The sequence below is a fragment of the Pan troglodytes genome, chromosome 21 (genome assembly GCF_028858775.2).
Source record: "Pan troglodytes isolate AG18354 chromosome 21, NHGRI_mPanTro3-v2.0_pri, whole genome shotgun sequence".
NCBI classification, from domain to species: domain Eukaryota; kingdom Metazoa; phylum Chordata; class Mammalia; order Primates; family Hominidae; genus Pan; species Pan troglodytes.
The window spans coordinates 16,004,361-16,026,536 of record NC_072419.2 but is presented as its reverse complement, the minus strand read 5'-3'; the positions used below and the strand labels follow the sequence as shown (position 1 = coordinate 16,026,536).

At 38.0% G+C, this 22,176-nt stretch overlaps 1 protein-coding gene across 11 annotated transcripts in view; it reads right to left on the bottom strand.

The window, feature by feature from the left end:
* Positions 1-7,260: 7,260 nt before the first annotated feature.
* The window catches only part of PLCB4 (phospholipase C beta 4), a 210,561-nt gene continuing 195,645 nt past the window's right edge, over positions 7,261-22,176 (bottom strand). For 5 of the 11 annotated variants that reach the window (XM_016937435.4, XM_016937436.4, XM_016937430.4 and 2 more), the window contains 4 exons: positions 19,036-19,137; positions 14,862-14,919; positions 14,347-14,433; positions 7,261-11,022 (listed from right to left, as the gene is read on the bottom strand). In XM_016937435.4, the coding sequence (XP_016792924.1) occupies positions 10,888-11,022; positions 14,347-14,433; positions 14,862-14,919; positions 19,036-19,137 (382 nt within the window). In that variant the 3' untranslated portion in view covers positions 7,261-10,887. The remainder of the gene's footprint in view (positions 11,023-14,346; positions 14,434-14,861; positions 14,920-19,035; positions 19,138-22,176) is intronic. The other 6 variants (XR_010154028.1, XM_016937431.4, XM_016937433.4 and 3 more) reach the window with 2 other exon arrangements.

Below are 22,176 nucleotides of genomic sequence, written 5' to 3'. Positions count from 1 at the left end.
CACTCTTAATATTTTTAAAAAACTCAGAGTTTGTTTATGTGAATTATATCTGTAAGCATTACTATGTTAAAAATTTGAAACAGGAATTTCAAAATATTTCTCAATTCAATAAAAATAACAAAACTGTCACTTGTTCATATATAACCAATATTGTACTATTACAATAACTTTTTTGTGAAACATAACTATATTTTCTAAAAGTTGGTGGGAAGAGTGGCATTGTTTTACATTGTTGCAAATGTCTTTAACGTATGGCTTTACAGAAGCCATCTGAGTTCTAATGTCTTTTTCTTCATTTGATCTGTTGTGGTATGTCATTTTCACTGCAGTATATGAAGAAATCTGGCCTCCCACAGAGATGGATTTGGAAACAAGAGGACTATACAGACCCTCTGACAGTCTCTTGGGGGACACAATGGCTTGCCAAGGGATCCTTGATACACACTTCGAGAACCACTTGCATAGACCATCACCATCATCCTGGAAGGTTTTTTCAGAGAGGACCACTACTCTGACTTCCTTCAAGATTAGCATTGCCTTTCCTTGATCTTCATGTATGTGGAATCATAAGGTAAGTACTTTCATGTGTTCTACCGTGTGAATATACTACATTTCATCAATGCATCCTCCTATTGGTACACATCTGATTTGTTTCTAGCTTTTTATTATTATGAATAAAGAACATGCTTTTTGATGAACACTTACACAGTACACTCATTTCTTTTTTTCTTTTTTCTTCTTCTTTTTTAAGATGGGGTCTCGTTATGCATTGCACGCTGGGGTGTGGTGGCTATTCTTGGGTGCGATCATAGAACACTACTTTGTACTCTGGGAATAAAGAGGAGGCATAGCCTTGAATTATATCCTCAGCCTCCCAAGTAGCTTGGACTGCAGGTGTGTATCACCATGCCTGGCTTACACTCATTACTCTTAGAGTGTAATTGCTGGGACATAAGATTGGCAGATGTTTAGCTTAATAGACTTCCAAGCCTTAGAAAATATTTTTACTTTGCTGAATTTTATTTCAGCATATATTATTTAGCATAATATACTTTTAAACTATTCTAAGTATATTTAAATACATTCCTCTTATTAATATCTAATATATGCTCCTATATTTTTCTTTTAAGAATTTTGCTTTAACATCAGTGTAACTACTCAATACCATATATTTCCATTGCTAGACTATTGCATTTTAAAAATCTGTGTCCCATATTTTATGCAATTGGACAAAGTAATGTGGTAAAGTAGTTCCCCATTTATCTGCAATTTTAGGACCCATAACTCAAACAGACCAGTCCAAAAGCAGCTACTTAATATTAGCATCCAAGACTGTGGCAGGATGTCATTTGAGTGACCAGGGAGCCCAAAGGAAAAAGAGAGAAGGTTTAAAAGCAAACCAAAAAAAATGAAAAAACAGGGAGGGGGAGGGAGAAAGTCAAAGAAGAAAGAAGAAGAAGGAGTAGGAGGAGAAGGAAGAAGAAGGAGGGGGAGGAGGAGGTGTTTGTCAAATGACAAAGTTAGTTGAAATCATCAGCAGTCCATCTTAGAGGAAGTGAACAGCAGACCCTCAGAAGGTTACAAATAAAAAGAAACCTGAGACATCAAACATGAGGCTTAGCAGCTGGAATCACTCCCTGAGAAAACCATGTTCCATGCCTATAGGTGATTCCAGTGGCTTTTGAAAGCTGCAGTCTCTGGGACTTTGAAATGAGACTGTTTTATCATCTTCCTGTTCCCAGAGCTTGGCTGTATCAGTTAGTTATGGCCACATAACAAAAAATACCAAAACTCAGTGGCTCAAATCAACATCCATTTCCTATTTCTCATATGGTTATAGGTTGGCTGGGTGTTCCCACGGCTCTGGGAAAGGCATGGCTGATCTCAGCTGCAGGCTCACACATCTATTGTCAGCTGGTAAAATGAACGAGATAACTCCACTCTCTGGAAGTCGCCCATTCCTGCCAGCAAGCCAGCCTTCTCATGTGCTCTCACGGCAGTGTCAGAGACTCAAAGTGAAGAAACAAAAATGTGCCTCCACTCGTGTCCAGTTTGCTGCTACAGCTTGAGTGTTCCTTATCCAAAATGCTTGGGACCAGAAGTGTTTCAGATTTCGGTTGTTTTTAGATTTCGGAATATCTGCATATACATAATAAGATATCTTGGGGATGGGATCCAAGTCCAAACACAAAATATATTTATGTGTCATTACACTGTATACACATAGCCTCAGGGTAATTTTATACACTGTTCTAAATAATTTTGTGCATAAAAAATTGGGGCCATTAATGCCACCCATCTACCTTATGAATATCGCCTAAAGCTAAAACTGTTGATAAGTTTTTAAAATAGAGTGCATTACTGGTAAAAAAACAAGTTGAAGGGCTGGATACGGTGGCTCATGCCTGTAATCCCAGTACTTTGGGAGGCCGAGGCAGGCAGATTGCCTGAGGTCAGGAGTTTGAGACCAGCCTGGTCAACATGGTGAAACCCCATCTCCACTAAAAATACAAAAATTAGCCAGGCATGGTGGTGCGCGCCTGTAATCCTAGCTACTCAGGAGGTTGAGGCAGGAGAATCACTTGAACCCAGGAGGCGGAGGTTGCAGTGAGCCGACACGGTGCCACTGCACTCCAGCCTGGGCGACAGAGTCACTCTGTCTCAAAAAAAAAAAAAGAAAAAAGAAAAAGTTGGAAGTGTGTAACAGTGAAACACTAAAAGAACTAACATAACTGACCCCATTTTTGTTTAAGGGACCTTTTCCTGTTCCTGCACATAGGCTAGGCTAATTTGGGCACACAGATAAAATACAAAAATAGCAATTTTGTATTTGTACTCTGGGATTAAAGAGAGAGTATGTAAGCAACTATGTTTTGTTAAAGATTTATAGGAACATTGTGACTTGGCTAAAGACAAAGACAAAGAAGTTTCCAACCTCCTCAGACCCTTGTTGGCATTCAAATGTCTGCAGTTGTCAGTCACCTCTTGATCCCAACTCCTCCTCTTCCCACCACCCTTACCATAAAGAGTCTGAAATGAGTACTGACCAAAGATGGTACTTTAGGACGCTAGTCCACCATCTTCTCAGTTTTCTGGCTCTTTGAACTAAAGTCACCTTCCTTGTTCCAACTCCTTGTCTCTCTACTTACTGGCTGTTGTGTGGTGAGCAGAATGAGTTGGAACTGGGTTACAAGGGTAGAGAGGTTAAGAGTGGTTTTCCAATAAATATTTAATCCATGAACAAATAAAGTTAGTTCAATGCTGAAGAAATGTCTAATATAACCACTTATATGGCTACTTGATGTAGTAGAAGTGAATTCATAATACAGGGGTAGAGTCTGTAGGGTTCAATATGCTGTGCTATAACAAATACCACACCCTAACAAAATACCAAGATTTGTCTAAGGAAAAACAAAAGATAGAATTGTTAAAAGCTGCATGTGAATTTTGAGAAAATCCATGAATTGCTTGAAAAGGGTAAACAATTTTGATGGATCAGTATAACATTTCCTCATTCACATTATATGATATCAAAGTTCCGAAATGACAGACGGTCAAATCCTTTTTCTGTTTTGTTTTTGGTACATTCTGATTCATCTAAAGCTATTGAGTCCTGGTGCAAGTGATTAGGTATACAATATTAAATTGGCCTTCCTTGGAAACTTTTCCTAATTTTATTGTGCTGGACACTCAAAAATTTCCAGGATGAAGTACTTCAGAAATTGCCCCTTACCCTGACCTTCCAAGAAGGTAATGCTAGGAGAGGAAAGGAGTGGAAAAGGCACAGCATCATTTATCACGATAAGTACAGTGTAGACACCAATTTTTTAATGTAAAAGCAATGATGCTGCTATTTTAACCATCTCCCTACTCCCCCCACCTGCCTAATATTTTTTCATTATTCTAACCTATGGAGCAGAACGTTTTCCACAAAATATTATTAAAGAAGATGGCTCATAAATATTCATCCCAGAGGTACCACCAGATTTATTATGATATTAAAGATGCAATTAAAATATGTGCTTGAGATTCTGTTCAATGTCAAGCATCAAAGAAAAGTTGTAGAAATGTGTGGCCTTCTGTTAGATTTGCACAAGTGATGAAGAAGGAGAAGCTATTTAGAGTTTTGAACGAGGCATCCCTAAGATAACCTCAGCAATAAAATAATAGGGGTATTCCTTCTTCACTCTCCATAATCTCTTAATGTTGATGGATCCACACTGTTAGATCCCTGATGGCCACCGTGATCATTGCACTGTTTTAAAAGTATGCTAACAATAAGTATTGAGAAAAATTATTTTTCTTGGAATTGAAAAGACACTTTGCAAAAAAGCTTCTTTTAGGTTTTCATTAAGTTTTCAAAGGCATTTCCTGCCCAAGAGGCTATACAGATGGTTATTTTACTTCATAGAAAATAACTTAGTAATTCGATATCTAGTGACTACCTCTTCTTTGAAGAGCAACTGAACAAAGCCTGAAAAGAAATTAGTCAGGACTGGTGGAAAAGTCTTATGCTTAAATAGCTTTTAAAGTATAAATGGATAAATGAAAAAGGGCAGGTTACTTCTTGCTTGGGAGAATGAGAGAACTTTTCAGAATAGCATTTTTTGGAAGTTGCTTTTCAAGACTTAATAGAACATTATTATGTAATGCAGCTAGAAAAGATGTGTACTATGTGTATGTGAACAAAGAATAGTGATAAATTCATATTGACTAAAATGAGTGGGCATGTTGGGGGCAGAAAATGAATGCTGTTATCACTAATTTCAACATTATTCTTTAGGTAGTAGACAGGAATTCTGCATTTACAAGCAGAATGGTAATATGATTGCAGGTGTCATTTGGGAAGATTAATCTCTGTGTAAAAGGGATTCGGAGGGCAAAGAAATTGAACAGCAAGTTTAAAATTCTGAACGTTGAGTTATAAGGAAGGAGAAGAAAGTTTCCAAGACAGGACAGAATTCGTAAGTTTTATGAACAGATTGGGTGCTGGAGGAAATGAGATGGAGCAGAAAAAGATGGCCACAAGGTTTAGCACTGGTTATGGACTATTAAAATATGTGGGGAGGACAGATGGAGAAAGAGTCTCTATTTTTTTTTAATTAATCACATACAATGTGCACATGGCCGCCTATTTAACTACTGACAATCTGAGAGGGAGAGTCAGAGCTTCGGGAAAGAAAGGTAAAGGCTAGAATTATAGATTTGAGAATTACATGCAAAGAAGTAGAAATCAAAGGCATGTGATTGAAAGAAACAGCTAAAGGAAACAAGATTCTTCAAATAAAGATGGTGAAAGATAGATTTCTTTCCCTTTTTGAATTGCTTTCCAGGAAGCTCATTGCTAAATTTGAAACTCAGTTGCAGAATGGTTCCTTTTTTGGAACCATTTTTCAGTTCCACAAAACCAGTTTCAGTTTTGTGATAAAATGATTCTCTTGTGTCCTATCTTTAAAATTTCCTCTCCTCTTTAAGGCTTAGGGTTGAGGAGTTTGTATACTACTTTTGGAATACTACATATTTCATGGATTCCAAGATGTATGTATTTTTCACATTTTAACATCTCTGAAATTGGGATGTGCCTTGACAATCACTGGATAGGGTATTATAGTTTAATTGGCAGTGTGTTTCATTTTGTGTGGTATATAAAATAATGGTATATGCTATAATCAATAATGCCTTCAATTTGATGAAAGATGGTACTTTCTGATGTGTTTCCCTATCTTGGTAACCTGGCTCTTTTTCCGTGAAGCCTTTTATTCCCCTAAAATGTGAAGAGCAACCTACTTAGGAAAAGAGAAGTATAGTACTGTATGGGTATTCCATCAGTCAGGAATGGGAGTTGAATATCTTTTCTGGGCTGAAAGAAAGAATAAAGGTAAGAATTGAGACTCAAGTGCCCTGGCTCCCAAATAAGAACAAAAAGTTCTGATGGTGGGAGAAGCAAGATGTAGTAGAAACCCAGATAGTCTTGGGGCAGTATAAAGCTTGCTTGCTTCTTGCTTTTTGGGGCATTGCTCTGGAACATTTCAAGCCTCCTGGATTTAGAAAACTCTGTGGTATTGAAACTACATGGCCCTAGTAGCTGACAAATGTCCAAAGGAGTGTTTTGATGGATGGGCCTGAGACAGCATCTTTGGTTCCTGCACAGCCCCCAAAGACCTGGAAGTTCTGCATATCTGAGAAGAATGCTGGAATAAACTGATACCAGAATGAGGACTTGGCAGAGCAGGGACTTTGAACCACTGGGGTGGAAAGGCCCACTTTGCAAAGCTGCAGTAGAATGCAGTTAGGCCCTGTCCAACAATGGGGAAACCAGATGCTCCTACCAATTGCCAGGTGGACACGTGAGCTTCCCTCATACCCAGATGCCATCTGGGGAAAAAAGCAAGATCTCCTGAATGGGGAGGGATCTCTAACAGGGGATTTGACTCTCAAGTAACTAAACATGTCCCTGAAAATGTTTTTTTTTTTAAAAAAAAACTGGAAGACACTGAGTTACTTTAATTGGCTATTAAATTTTCTTCATAATAAGGGATAAGGCAAGGTTTGAGTGCAATATGAACTTACAATAGCAGGCAACACATGCTTTTGTTGCACATTTGAGTTGTGTGTACATTTTAATCCTACTACAATGGATTAATGGTATGATGTCTCAAATACTAAAAGTAAGCTGGATCAAAGAAAAAAAAACTGGTTCCATATATAACACTGGAAAATATAAATGCTTATGGTGGCCTAGGAGGATGAAAAGCCAGGGAAGAAATAAGAAAAATGGAAAAACTAGTAGTACCTCTCCAAAGCAGAAACAACAGGAGGCAAGTGATGAATTCAGTCAAGTGTTACAGAATGGTGAGCATAGTTGAGCTCTTGGATTTGATTTGCTTTGATTTGATGATGAGAAGCCACTCAGAATCTTTGAAAATTGGCAATCCAAATGTGGTGATATTTTATTAACCATAATTTTTCATGAGATGTTTGTTAGTGCCAAAAGATATGTAGTCTAACTCCACTGTTTTACAGATAAGGAAACTAAGAACAAGAGATATTTTACAGAATCCACTTCAAATCATAAATAGGAGAAAAACAAGTCTATTACATCTGAAGTCAACTAGAATCTGCATGTTTTGCATCATTTGGGTGAAAAACATGCTGAGGGTATTAATAAGCCCCCTTTGAAAATAACGATGATATCAGGTATATGAAAAAGGCAAAACATTTGCTAGAATGTGTCTTGGGAGCAAATACTCTTGACGAGTGTTATGCGTGTTTTAATTTTTTATTAGAGAAGTTGGAAGTTTAATTTCAATATTGATGGTATCATCATTTTCTCCGCTTTGTTCAGAGGAACACACAGAATCAATTTTTACAAGCATATACAACAATTCATTTGGTGCTGTGCCCTAAAATCAGTAATCTGATTAGTTCTAGACTACCGGGTTTCCATGCGCTCCTCTTGGCTTTGGTGGCATGGCTCAATTCCCAGCGGAATACTTTTTCATGCACTGTCTGCAACTCAACTACAGCAGGCTTAAAGACCATGCAGATTAACACTGTAGCAAATTGTTTTGATATTTAACAGACATAAAAAGGTCATTTCCTGATATGAAATTCTGAAAATCTGCATAAATATTTTTGTGTAAAATTAAATTAGTTATGTATTTTTTTCAAACTAGAACTTGAAGTATCAAGAATGCCCACATAATTCATATACACATATATATATAGAGAGGGGGTTTTTCATTATGCTAAAAGTCTTGATAGTCAAATTATATTCTGTGCCATACATTTATTTAACCAGTATTTATTTGGCATTAGGTTAACTGTGTATGGATTAGTCTTTATTGGTGCTTGTGTATCATGCAAACATAGTTCTAGTATTCCTGTTTACTAATCTTGTCATGTGGCAATACTTAGATGATTTTGCTCTCTAACAGTGTGAATTAAAGAGTATAAATACTTTATACATGGTCACATTTACAAACGTTTGCCAATAACCACTTCACAATCTTTATGGTGTGAATTATAATACCCGGAATCTGCAGAAACAATTCCTATAAAGCAATGTCAGATGTAAACTTTCTTAAATGTGCCTAACACAGTTCTCCTTTGAGTAATGATGAGTTTTGGCACACATACACTGCTCTATTTTTCTATTGTTCTAACAATTTCCACAACTTTTACAGGAAATTAGCCTCTGATGGCATGGTAGAGACATGGCACTTACTGATGAGGTAACTTAGATGTAGAAAAATTTTGCAAAATTATTTGTCTAGCAGACCGCCACTTCTGCTAATAAATTTGTAGACAGAGTTTTCTTTTCCTAGTGCATGCACTTGCTATGAAATTGCTAATGCACTGTTTTTTGTTTTTGTTTTTTGCTGCAGTTCAAACATGTCCTAAGGCATCACAAAGGAGAGTTGTTCACACCAAGCTCATTTACTTGTGATGGTATTTTATAGCAAACATGTTTAAGTTGTATTATCAATGGTTGAACTCTGCCTTACTGGAATAGTAAATTTTTGTGGATTTGTAGCTATTTTTGTTTGGCCAAGGAAATGCAATACTCAAGCTGTTAAATAGAAGTCAGTCAGACATTCCAAGTCTCTCTGGTTTCAGATATCATCTTGTTTACACATAAAGGAAACAAAATAAACAGCTTTCATCCATGGAGTTTGTGTTCAGAAGTTTGTGAGTGAGTCTTTTGATGCTTTGTGGGTTTGCTGCTTCAGTTTGCATTTTGGAGTTTCATACTACTGTTGCTGGTCTGCGGTCCATCTCGGCTTCCAATTTCACCATCTGCTGCATCTCCTTCGCCTATAACATCAGAAACATGGCCTTACGTGTGTTGAAATCCGTAACTGAAGGCACTTAACAACCCTGGCCTCTCTTCTCCCATAAATATGATCCTGTCACCACATCCTTGCTACTCAAAATATGGTCCATGTACAAGCAGCATCAGCATTGCCTGGGACCTTCTTAGAAACGTAGAATCTTGGAGTCTACCCCAGATCTATTGAATCAGTTAAAATCTTCATTTTAACAAGATCTCCAGGAAGTTTTTATACACATTAAATTTTGGGGACTGGTTTACACAGTGCCAGGAGAACCACTTGAGAAGAGGGTAGACCACTTGCTTTATCTTTAGACTATACCACAAACTGTTTGATTTAGTTTCTACAGATTGACACGTTGCTTTGACTGTGTGTAGATAATTTTATCACATTAGAATAAGCATTGCTTATGTACAACTTATTTCCTAAATAGCCTGAAATTTAGTTAAAAGTAATTCCCTAAAAATCTAATTGATAGAGAAGTTCAGGTGAGAGCATATTACATTGGATTGGCTGGAGTCTTCTGTAAATGGAATGTTACAGGAACATGCAGGCTTTCAGGAATCTTATTGTGCAAACTCTATCCCTGTGGGCTCTTACTTCTCTAGGGTACTTTTTATGGACTACCAGGAAGTAAGCAATGGTGAATTCAACCTCATGAGTTCAGATTGTCACTAAGAAAACCAGCTAATTTGAGAAGAGGAAAGGGGATATGATGGGGTCAGTGTCTGGTGAGAAATACTTGCTTGGAAACATAGGAAAAAATCAAATAGTACATTTCGACTTTTATTATCCAACTGGTAGCCTGGATGATTTTGCCCAACCCAATGCACGTATCTTTTGAGGAATGAGGATTGCCCATTTCTTTTTTTTAGTGACATGCTGCTTTGAAATAAAGGACATTTGAAAATAGAAACATGGACCTATGAAGATATAAATCAGATGAAGATTCTGAAGTGCCCCGACGTTACTATTTATGTCTGCTTAGATATTCCAACTAAATGGAAGGTCACTGGGAGGGGATTTGGTCAACTCTGTAGATTATATGAGAAGCATCTTCCAAATGAATTCTTGTGACAAAATTAATTTAACCCACAGACTATACTGTGATTTCCTTCTTCTTCTTACTTCTATATTTTGGCGTTAAGCTTCATTTTGGTGAGGATGGATATAATAACACCAAAGAATTAAATCTTTCTGTGTAAATTTGGGATGGTTGGTTCCCTCTGCCCAGATATTTTTTATGCCTAAAGTATAGTAATACTCTAATAGAGAAATGAAGAAATGGAGAAAAATATACAAACATGAAACTATGACACAAACAGTATTCATAAGGGATGACAGTGAAACATTATCAGCACTGGAAATTAAATACTTCCAAGTTCGGTAAATAGTAGCAAATGATTCTCTGTGCTTGTCCCCCTTTAGCTTCTGAAGAAAGTATTGACCACGGTGTAGAAGGAAGAATCATAGGACATTACAAGACTATTCCAACAGCTAAGTTCTTGTATGAGTTGGGTGACCATTCATTCTCATTTGTCTGAGGCAATTCCAGTTTATGCCTGTAGTCCTAGATATTATGAACAGAGCTGCCTTTCACTCTCAGAACTATGCTGGTATGGACAATAAATTATATGATCACCTTACTTATGAGGAGTGATTAGGGTCTTTGGCAGATGGGACTTAGCAGAGAGCATGACAAGAGTCATCGTGTAAGGTTTCTACATGCACAGCACAGCTCCATCATTAAAAACCACCAACCAACTTTCAGCGGGTGCTTTAAAAATTAATTGGAGTCATATTAACATTTGTGAGTGATCTGACTCTGTGACCCTGTCTTAGCTCTGGTCAGTCCAAATGACAGCTGCACATCACTGTTCTGGTTATGTCTTTATTACCATGATCTGTTTCCTAGATCTGCAATAGAAAATACAGGTTCAAATACCGTCAGAAGTAATTCTCTAAAGACTTAGGGCATTTTGGCATGAATATGACATCAGAAATCCAAGCATGGAATAGTCAAGCTTTTAAATCCAAACCCTTCAGATATTAGTTATGACCAGATGTGACTCATAAGTGGAGACTGCACAGGGAATACGGACGTAGTTGAGAAGGAAAGCAACGTCTTGCTTATCAGAGTTTCGGTCCTACCTTGCGTTTGGGACACTGCATGACAGGATTTCAAAAGCTGTTTGTACAAAAATAGTAATGTCAAAATTGAGTCATACATACAAAACAAAGAAAATAAATGAATATTGAAGTGAATTTGAAAAATGAATGCAAAACCATATACAGAAAAGCAAAAAGCTAAGGATAAAACATGTACACACCCCTCAGTGACAAACTTTCCCGTAGTTGATCTCAACAGAAAAAAAAGAAACAAAACAAACAACCAACGCCTGTCATTCCCAGACTGTGCCTCTCTTCTGTGGCAGTAAGTGGAGAACCTGGCCTTTAAGCAAAACCTTTTACCTCTCTTTATTAAATGATAGGATTGATGATAAAAACCAATTTTTGAGACTCGAGTGTGTGACAGTAATGGAGTCGTTAATGTTTGAAATGGTACATGTCAAGACAGATGAGATATACTGTGTAGCTGGGAAGTCTATGAAAAAACTCAAGTAGGAAAAACATCCCCAACCTTCAGAGTGTTAAGTGAATAGTTGGCTGACCAAGTAGGCAAGGACATAAAGTGGCTTACAAATAACCTAGAAGGTGAGGATCCAGAATCAGGACCAAAACATACTGACGCCTGGTTTGTTTCTGCCAGTGCCCCCAACACTGGTTTAGCTAATGGACTGAATCCATTCCAGGCCTTGCTTTGGAAGGGGAGATCTGGGACACCGATTAGGAGTAGGGTCACAGGAGAACAGAAAGAAACCTTTGAGGGAAATACTATTGGAGAATGTTTACATTTATCTCTGGCTTAGAAAAAATGTCTTGGGATTTAACAATTATTTAGAAGATTGTTGTAGAAGTCTGCATTGTCTGGAGACAAAGAACTGTTCTTGCTGATGAAATGTTTACCTGGTTATGAAGGCAGTTATACTATATAGTTCCAGACCTTGCCTTTTTATGAGGAAAGAAATGAAGTCACTGTATCTTTTGCACTGTGCCCATGACAGTGTTGTACCATACAGAGTAACTGTGAATTGAGAGCTTTCTCACCCTTAAATGCCAAAAAATGTATACTAGAAAGATCTGGGATTGAATTTGCAATTGAACAGGCCATATTTCTAAAGCAAAGCTTAACACAGAAACCCAAGTCCAAATTCTTTGCTTGCCAGAAGCATCAGTATGATATCTTGAATGTCTTTTCCTTGAATCTCATTAAATCTTTATCAGGTCTTAAGCCTTTTCATGTTCTATGCTTTCCCAAGCTTTTGTGACTCAAAGTGTCAGTCGTGGGTGGTAGACCTTAAAAGACATTATTTGAATTTCTGCAACAAAAAGCCAGCACCCTCCCAATACAATCTAATCAATACAGCTATCACTAATCTAGCAGTTTAATGCAAGAACTCTGGTGTGGCTTGAATTAGCCATGTATTAGGATAAAAGCTCAAACTGATTTTTAAAAATTATGTACTTCGGCTCCAAAACTAGCGACACAAGATGACTGTATTCTCTAGCTCTGGCATACACCACTATTGTAGTGATGAGTAATTCTGAGCACATTTACATTCTTTAGTCAAACTTGTTGCTAAGCAACACAATTAATTTCCAAGTAGTTTCTTAATTTAGTTAACTAACACATAACTGTGCCTTACCTTTCACTGTGCCCTTCTTCTAGGGAGAATTTTTAAAAACCTTCTCCAAGGCATCCTTATCCCTACCCATTGTTGAATCACTGAAGTGACTTCTAAAGCTTTGGAGATGGTGACTTTATCCTTATTCATATTCCCATATTTCCCCCAGGAGCACTTTCTGAGAAGTGCTTTAAGAGCAAAAACATAAGCTAGGTAACTTGTACCAGAATGTGATGTGTTTATGAGTTGGTCAAATGAATTGTACCTGTGGGACAATAACCATGTATTGTCCCCTTGGAGTGGACTTGCTTATGAATAGAAGCACTTAGCTGAAAAGGAAATGGGAAACATAACTAGGAAGTATGTTGATGAATAAAATTTCTGTCCACCAAAAAGTAAAGAATCTGAAACTAGAAGTCAGATTTATCTGTTACCCAATTGCCATACAAAAAAAATGATTTTTTTTTTGTTTTTTTTCTTTTACTTTCTCAAAGGTACTTTTTAGTATAATTTCTACTTAACTATTCTTCAAGGGGAGTCATTTACTCTGGAAAAAAGTATTCCTTAAATAGGATTGTTTTATAGATGGGAGAAAACAGGAAGGAATAATGTGGCACAAGTACATATTTCATCAAAACCTCTCCGTTTCTAAATTGAATTACCTAGGAATAATAACTTCTATACCAACTACACCTAAAGAATAACATTTGAACTGAGAGAGTCTGAAATGTAAATGATAACTGAGGGTCTTGTTGCCATAGGAACTAGAGGGATTTCCATTAATTAAAGGTTACTGTAGAAGGCTGATGGGCTGTAGCCCATTTGGAAAGGTGCCCACCTGTACTATGCACCAGATAAAAATACATTTACCTTGGTGCTGGTATATGCCCATTGGCCTAACTAAACAGTTGCTGTTTGGGTAACTCTTTTTTTTTTTTTTGAGATGGAGTCACTCTGTCGCTCAGGCTGGAGTGCAGTGGTGCGATCTCGGCTCACTGCAACCTCCGCCTCTTGGGTTCAAGTGATTTTCCTGCTTCAGCCAACTGAGTAGCTGGGACTACAGGTGCATGCCACCAGGCCCGGCTAATTTTTGTATTTTTAGTAGAGACGGGGCTTCACCATGTTGGCCAGGATGGTCTCGATCTCCTGACCTCCTGATCCACCCTCCTCGGCCTCTCAAAGTGCTGGGATTACAGGCATGAGCCCACTGCGCCCGGCCTGGATAACTCTTTATTTGTGTATATTTCTTTATTTAGTGTATCCACTATGGTATCCACTCATGCTCAGTGATTTGTAGAGTGATGGGGGCCCATGACTTTAGATACCACCTGTAAGCCCCAGGGAGGTTTTTAAGCTTCGTTTTCAGATTGAGTTTGAAAATAGGTGGTTTCTCTCATTTGCTTTTAAACATCATATCCCTTGCCTATAGTTTGCAAATTATAAAACTCTAAATGAAAATGGAGAAATACTTCGTAATCTCTTCTTTTCATCCTCTCACTTTTAGTAATTTCATTCTTAGAATTCCCATAATCCCCATAATTTATCCAAATATTCTTTTTTTGGCACAGCCAGATTCTGCTCCTGCTCCAAAAACTGGTACTTTCTTTTCTTTTTGGATATAATGGAGAAAATATAGTAATGGGCAACAAATTCTTCTATCTACCTTTCAATTACAATATGCAAGCCACTGGTCACTGTGGGCCATGGCATGTGTATCCCAAAGCTGGCTAGCTGCCTGCATGTTTTACTTATTTTAGGTAAAATACCTGCTCATTCTGTTTCTCTAGGAATTCTAGATGTTCAAGCTGGACTTTTTTCAACTGATCCATTTCTTTGGACTGCTTCATGGCAAGCTGCAAAAAAAAAAAAAAAAGTCTGATAAACTTTGGGTTACAATCTTAAAACAGGGATGAGAGATGACTTGTAACTTTATAATTTAAGTGAAAGAGATAATAATTTTTTTAAAAATCATCTCAAAATTTGGAGAGTTTAAACTCATAATTCTTTCTGGGAAGATCTTTCCTGCTAAAATCTTAGAAAATAATAGAGGACTTACGCATGACTAAACCTGGCTTCATTTTCTGTATAAAATGGTGCCAAATCATTACCTTAAAGATTTTAGTGAGACATTATTTTAGCTTTCAGGGAGCAGAGAAGCTGGAATGTTTAATGTACAGAAAAATCAAATTAAACAAATTAGCTAGAGGTCTGGTGGCTAAGCATGAGTTATTATTTATAGTTTTTTAAAGGAAGAATGCCAAAAATATAATAAAATACTTACTCTCTTTCTTTCTTCCAGAAACTTTTTAGTGTTGCTGCTGTTTAACTCCCTGACTCGCCTAAAAGCAATGGGCACAAATAATGGTTGGTATGACATTGAATGAAATTAATATTATATCAAACAATAAAGAGCTATATTCCATCAAATTCTCTGGATGGAATTATTGCTTTATTTTTCTAATTTTTATTGCAGTATTTTCAAACATATAATGTCCAGAGAAGAATATTTAAAAATCTGTGTATGTGTCCCTCAGATTAACTGATATTTTTAATGTTTTGCCATGTTTATCTCACATTTTTAAAGGCAATAAACAGTTCCAGATGTAATTAAAGCCCCATTTGTATTCTTCCTGATTCAGTTTTCCTTATTCCTCTCTCCCCAGAGGTTACCACTATTGTGAATTTGGTGTGGATCTTCTCACCCATGTTTTCATATTTTGAACCACATACAGATGTGCCCATGTGTAATATAAGAGCTTCTCAAACTTTCCTGTGCATACCAATCACCTGGAGAGATGATAAAAACCACAGACTGTTGTGCCTTCCCCTTAGTGACTTTGATCCAGTGGGCCTGGGGTGGGAAGTCTGAATTTCTAGTAAGCTCCCAGGTGATGCTGATGTTGCTGGCCAGGCACAGTGGCATCGTTTCCTGTGTTTTCTAAATGTACCCATAGAGTAACATAGTCTGGGTTTCTTCCCATAGCTTACCACTTAGTCTTATGTTTTAGAGATACACCTGTGTTCCAGACCACTTCATTATTTTCATTTGCTGTATGGACTTTTCAATTTATGAACAGACTACACTATTTCCTCATTGCCATTAACAAAAATTAGGTTATTTTCAAACAACGCTACAACGATCGGGTGCGTGGGCCCTGTAATACCTGACACAGTAAGTGTCTGTTGAATAAACAGATGAGTGGATGAAGTATGGTGCATATCTTCTTGTGCACACAGGCAAAGGCTGCTGTAGGGTGTATACTCAGACTTGCCACTTGGCAGGGTACGAACAGGCTCCTCCTTACTCCAATCCAGTTGTCCCCAACTGCATTTCCATCTGCAGTGTCTGGGTGTTACTCTTTCCCCATATCTTTGCCCACTCTTAGTACTATCAGACTTTCTGTCAGTTGGATGCTTCTATGGAATGGCATTGCTCATTGTTTTAACTTGCATTTCCCTGACTACTGGTGAGGTAGAGTGTTTTTCATGAGTGAAAAGACCTATAACTTCTTGAACTTCTGTAATAATTGCCAGTCTGTTCAGGTTTTCTCCATTTTCAGTCAGTTTTGGATATTTATATTTTTCAAAGCAATTCTCCACTCCATCTAACGTTTCAAATTTATTGGTAGTTTTTTTAATAGTAGACTTAGTTTTTCAAAGCATTTTTCTCTGTAGTTCCCCTTTTCATTCCTAACATCACTAATTCGTGCTTTCTCTCTCTTCTTTAGTCTTGGTGAAAGTTAACTGATTTATTATTCTTTTCAAATAAGCTTTTGTTTTTCTGAATGTTCTCTATTGCATTTTGTTTTCTATTTCAGTATTTTTTGCTTTTTAAATTTATTTCTTTCCATCAGAAATCTTTGGGTTCACTCTGTTTTTCCAACTTCATATTCTCTTTGAGTGGTTAGCTCATTAATTTTCACATCTTTTAAAAAATATATGCATCTAGGCTATATTTTTCACTCCAAATATCACTTTAACTACCCTCTACACATTGATAAATAGTGTTTACATTGTCATTCAGTTATAAATATTGGGTAATTTCTGTTAAAATGTCTTCTTTGATCTAAAAATGTAAGTATGATTTTCAGTTTCTATATATCTTTCTTAGTGCTATGACAAATTTTTAAATTTTATTTCTCCTCAGTTTGATAAAGTGGATACAAACATACACACAGTATGGGTTTAGAATATAACTATCATTTGGTATAGAAAAATTATTTTTTAAAAAACAGCCAATTTGTAGATATTTTGGAACCACATACCACTGGATACAAACTTATAAGACATAGCAGAGTAGGGTGACAATACTTAGCCAAAAATGTATAGTACTTGGGTGATGGACAACCTAAATGCCCTGACTTGATCACTGGGCATTGTATACATGTAAAGTTTTCTCACGTACCCACATACAGTTGCACAAATAAAAATAGAAAGTTACAACAAATAAGTACATTTTTCAAAATAAGATACATTTTAAGAACCTTGCTAATTAAGTTAGCAGTAACTCCAAATTGAAGATAATTTGACCTTAACCGAGCTAAAGTCTACTTTGTAACATATTTGAAAAAGATGGTAAAAAGCTATTAATTGGCACATTTGTCATGGTTAATTCTATATTTCACTTTGGATAGTCTAAAACAGTTCAAATTCATGAGGTTTTATCACGGCTGGAATATTCGGTGTTTTCAAACTGAAGAAGGTGTCATTTCCATGTATATAAGGCCCTTAAACAAAGTTGCTTATCTGAGAATAACATCCAGAGAATGACATTTTTTCTTTTCTTTTTTTTTTGAGATGGAGTTTTGCTCTGTTGGCCAGGCTGGAGTGCAATGGCAGGATCTCGGCTCACTGCAACCTCCGCCCCTGGGGTTCAAGCAATTCTCCTGCCTCAGCCTCCTGAGTAGCTAGGATTACAGGCAGGTACCACCACACCCAGCTAATTTTTTTGTATTTTTAGTAGAGGTGAGGTTTCACCATGTTGGTCAAGCTGGTCCCGAACTCCTGACCTCAGGTAATCTGCCCACCTCGGCCTCCCAAAGTGCTGGGATTACAGGTGTGAGCCACTGCACCTGGCTCATAAAACAGCTTTTCTCTGTTGGACTTTGGCCAAAAGGCCACCTTCTTGCTAGGTATTATTCCCCCAAAAGAAGGAACCCCACTGTCCCTAACTGCTGGTGGCGTAACCCAGGCTCTTGGTTATGGAGCTGATAGCATTTGTATTCTCAGATGTTCCTTGAGGTGGATGATGGGCAGCACTGGTGATCGCTGGGAATTAAGTGCCTATCCCTTGGGTAACATGACTATTGACAGCTCCTCAGATCCCCTTCACCAGCTGTGTCTAAAGGGCTTGCACTTGGCACCTTCTATAGAGGACACACAAACCTTCCCCCCAGTCTCAGGCAGCCAATGACTGCCTAATATGGAAACACAAAAGCCAGGTGCTCTTGCTTCAAAGAGGGACAAATCTGTGGTGGAATTTTTTATTTGAGGTTACTGGGACCCTAGGTGAGACCACATCCTTGCTTAGGGCCTGCCCTGGGCCTTCCTGCTTTCTCACTCCCTTTCTCTGAAGGTCCCTTCCTCAGTGAATCACAAGCACATCAATTCCTGCCTTGATCTGCTTCCAGAAAACTCACCTAACATAAGGACAAATGAGACAAATGGGATGGGGGCTTTCAAGATGATCCCATGTGAAGGACTACTGAAGAAGACCACCCTCCTGACTGTTGCTGCTATTCAGAACCGGCCCATCCAGAACGGACTGACACCTGAGCAGGGGAGAGGCTTGCAGAATGACCCAGTGGAACCTGGGAAGGATGCTTCAGAATTATATTGATTATAGGCTGGGCGCAGTGGCTCACGCCTATAATCCCAGCACTTTGGGAGGCTGAGGCGGGCAGATCACTTGAGGTCAGGAGTTCAAGACCAGTGTGGCCAACATGGTGAAACCCCATCTCTCCTAAAAATACAAAAATTAGCCAGGTGTGGTGGTGCATGCCTGTAATCCCAGCTACTAGGGAGGCTCAGGCAGGAGAATCGCTCAAACCCAGGAGGCGGAGGTTGCAGTGAGCTGAGATTGTGCCACTGCACTCTAGCGTGGGTAATAAAGCAAGACTCCATCTCAAAACAAACAAGCAAAAAAAAAAATGAATAAAATAAAAAAAAGAATTATATTATTATGTCATATTTTATGCAACTTTGTTTGTAAAGCAGCACATATATATTGAATGTAAACTAATTTTACTGGTGGTAGTAAGCAACCAGAAAATGTGGACGATTGTTCTACAGTGATAATAACAAATCTCCATTGCAATTATAATAGCAGAATTCCTAGTCAAAAGCCACAAGTGTTTTGCTGTCTCAGTTGTGTGTGTGTGTACACACATAAAGAAAGTTGAGACTGTGTCCTCAAGTCAATGCCATATTCCTGCAGTGAACACTCTCAGACTTACCTTTCCCGTTCTGCTTTATTCTTGATAGATTTATCTTGGCTGATGGCTTTGCTATTTTCCATAGAAATCTTAGCCTGGTGTGCTCGCATTTCCTTGCTTTCCCTATGTATTAAAAACAAGAAAACAAACAGGGAGGGGGGATGGAGAGTTTGTGTTTAATGGGTAGAGAGATTCACCTGGGGAAAATAAGAAAGTTCTAGAGGTGGGTGGTAGTGATGGGTACACAACAAAGTGAATGTACTTAATGTCATGCACTTAATGGTTACAACAGTAAAGTTTACATTTTATATATATAGACATAATTTAAACATGAAAAAAACAAAAATACTTCTGTTTATAGCAATATGACTAGGCTCACTCCTCTCACTCTTTTTTTTTTTTTTCTTTCTATTATTGAGCTCATCGACTTCTGTATTTCGGAAAAAGGAGGGACGGGACCCCAAGCTATGTGGATGTTGATCCTTGAGGGGCAGTGGCCACCTAGTGGTGAAGTGACAGTGATGGCCTGTGATGAGGAGACAGTATTTTTGCCCACAAATATAAAGATCTCAGTTTTGCTTCATATTATTTGGGATCAGATGGGCTGGAAGAGAGAGAGAGAATGTTCTAACCATCACAAACGGCCTTCCTGTTTCTATCAGCCACAGGAATGAAAGGGACTAAATGGTTTCAAGTAAGCACAGGGAATAGCAAAACAGCAGGTTTCCAGGTGACCAACCACTGCATGTGTGAATGCATGTGTATGCATGACACACACGCATTAAAGGAATAAAACTTAAAATGCTACATAGTATATTATTACAAAAATTTTTTTCTATAACCTATGGAGATCTATTGAAAGCACTGCCTGGAAACCAGCATCCAAGCAGTCAGGTTACCTAGGCACTGCTATTTGCTCTGCATCCAAAGAGATGGGCAATACTGAACTGGAGAGTTGCTCACTCAGCTACCCTAGAGCCACTCCAGCAGGAACATGTATAGAAACTCTGGACACAAGAAGATCCCTCTCAGATTTTACCATAACTTGTTAGGAAATTGACCTTTCTGTATTCATTCATTCAACAAACACCAATGACCAAATGTTGCTGACAAATGTCAAGAAAGCAAAGATTTTTAACAAAGAATAATAGTTGTGATCATGAGGAAGAAACACAACCACCAGGGGTTTGAGAAAAAGATAAAATACTGCTGTTGCTTTGAAAAGTGCTTCTGCCATGGATTTATTTCATTTATTTATTTATTTTTTTATTATACTTTAAGTTCTAGGGTGCATGTGCACAACGTGCAGGATTGATACATAGGTATACATGTGCCATGTTGGTTTGCTGCACCCATCAACTCGTCATTTACATTAGGCATTTCTCCTAATGCTATCCCTCCCCCAGTCCCCCACCCTCCGAAAGGCCCCGGTGTGTGATGTTCCCTACCCTGTGTCCGAGTGTTCTCACTGTTCAATTCCCACCTATGAGTAAGAACATATGGTGTTTGGTTTTCTGTCCTTGTGATAGTTTGCTGAGAATGATGGTTTCCAGCTTCATCCATGTCTCTGCAAAGGACATGAACTCATCCTTTTTTATGGCTGCATAGTATTCCATGTTGTATATGTGCCACATTTTTTTAATCCAGTCTATCACTGATGGACATTTGGGTTGGTTCCAAGTCTTTGCTATTGTCAATAGTGCCACAATAAACATACGTGTGCATGTGTCTTTATAGTAGCATGGTTTATAATTCTCTGGGTATATACCCAGTAATGGGATTGCTGGGTCAAATGGGATTTCTAGTTCTAGATCCTTGAGGAATGGCCACACTGTCTTCCACAATTGTTGAACAAATTTACACTCCCACCAACAGTGTAAAAGCGTTCCTATTTCTCCACGTCCTCTCCAGCATCTGTTGTTTCCTGACTTTTTAATGATCACCATTCTAACTGGTGTGAGATGGCAACTCTTGTGGTTTTGATTTGCATTTCTCTGATGACCAGTGATGATGAGCATTTTTTCATGTGTCTCTTGGCTGCATAAATGTCTTCTTTTGAGAAGTGTCTGTTCATATCCTTTGCCTACTTTTTGATGGGGTTGTTTTTTTCTTGTAAATTTGTTTGAGTTCTTTGTAGATTCTGGATATTAGTCCTTTGTCAGATGGGTAGATTGCAAAAATTTTCTCCCATTCTGTGAGTTGCCTGTTCACTCTAATGGTAGTTTCTTTTGCCATGCAGAAGCTCTTTAGTTTAATTAGATCCCATTTGTCTGTTTTGGCTTTGGTGTCCATTGCTTTTTGTTTTAGTCATGTAGTCCTTGCCCATGCCTATGTCCTGAATGGTATTGCCTAGGTTTTCTTCTAGGGCTTTTATGGTTTTAGGTCTGACATTTAAGTCTTTAATCCATCTTGAATTAATTTTTGTATAAGGTGTAAGGAAGGGATCCAGTTTCAGCTTTCTACATGTGGTTAGACAGTTTTCCCAGCACCATTTATTAAATAGGGAATCCTTTCCCCATTTTTTGTTTTTGTCAGGTTTGTCAAAGATCAGATGGTTGTAGATGTGTGGTGTTATTTCTGAGGGCTCTGTTCTGTTCCATTGATCTATATCTCTGTTTTCGTACTAGTACCATGCTGTTTTGGTTACTGTAGCCTTGTAGTATAGTTTAAAGTTGGGTAGCATGATGCCTCCAGCTTTGTTCTTTTTGCTTAGGACTGTCTTGGCAATGAGGGCTCTTTTTTGGTTCCATATGAACTTTAAAACAGTTTTTTCCAATTCTGTGAAGAAAGCCATTGGTAGCTTGATGGGGATGGCACTGAATCTATAAATTACCTTGGGCAGTATGGCCATTTTCACGATATTGATTCTTCCTATCCATGAGCATGGAATGTTCTTCCATTCATTTGTGTCCTCTTTTATTTCATTGAGCAGTGGTTTGTAGTTCTCCTTGAAGAGGTCCCTCACATCTCTTGTAAGTTGGATTCCTAGGTATTTTATTCTCTTTGTAGCAAATGCGAATGGAAGCTCGCTCATGATTTGGCTCTCTGGTTGTCTGTTATTGGTGTATAGGAACGCTTGTGATTTTTGCACATTGATTTTGTATCCTGAGACTTTGCTGAAGTTGCTTATCAGCTTAAGGAGATTTGGGGCTGAGATGAACG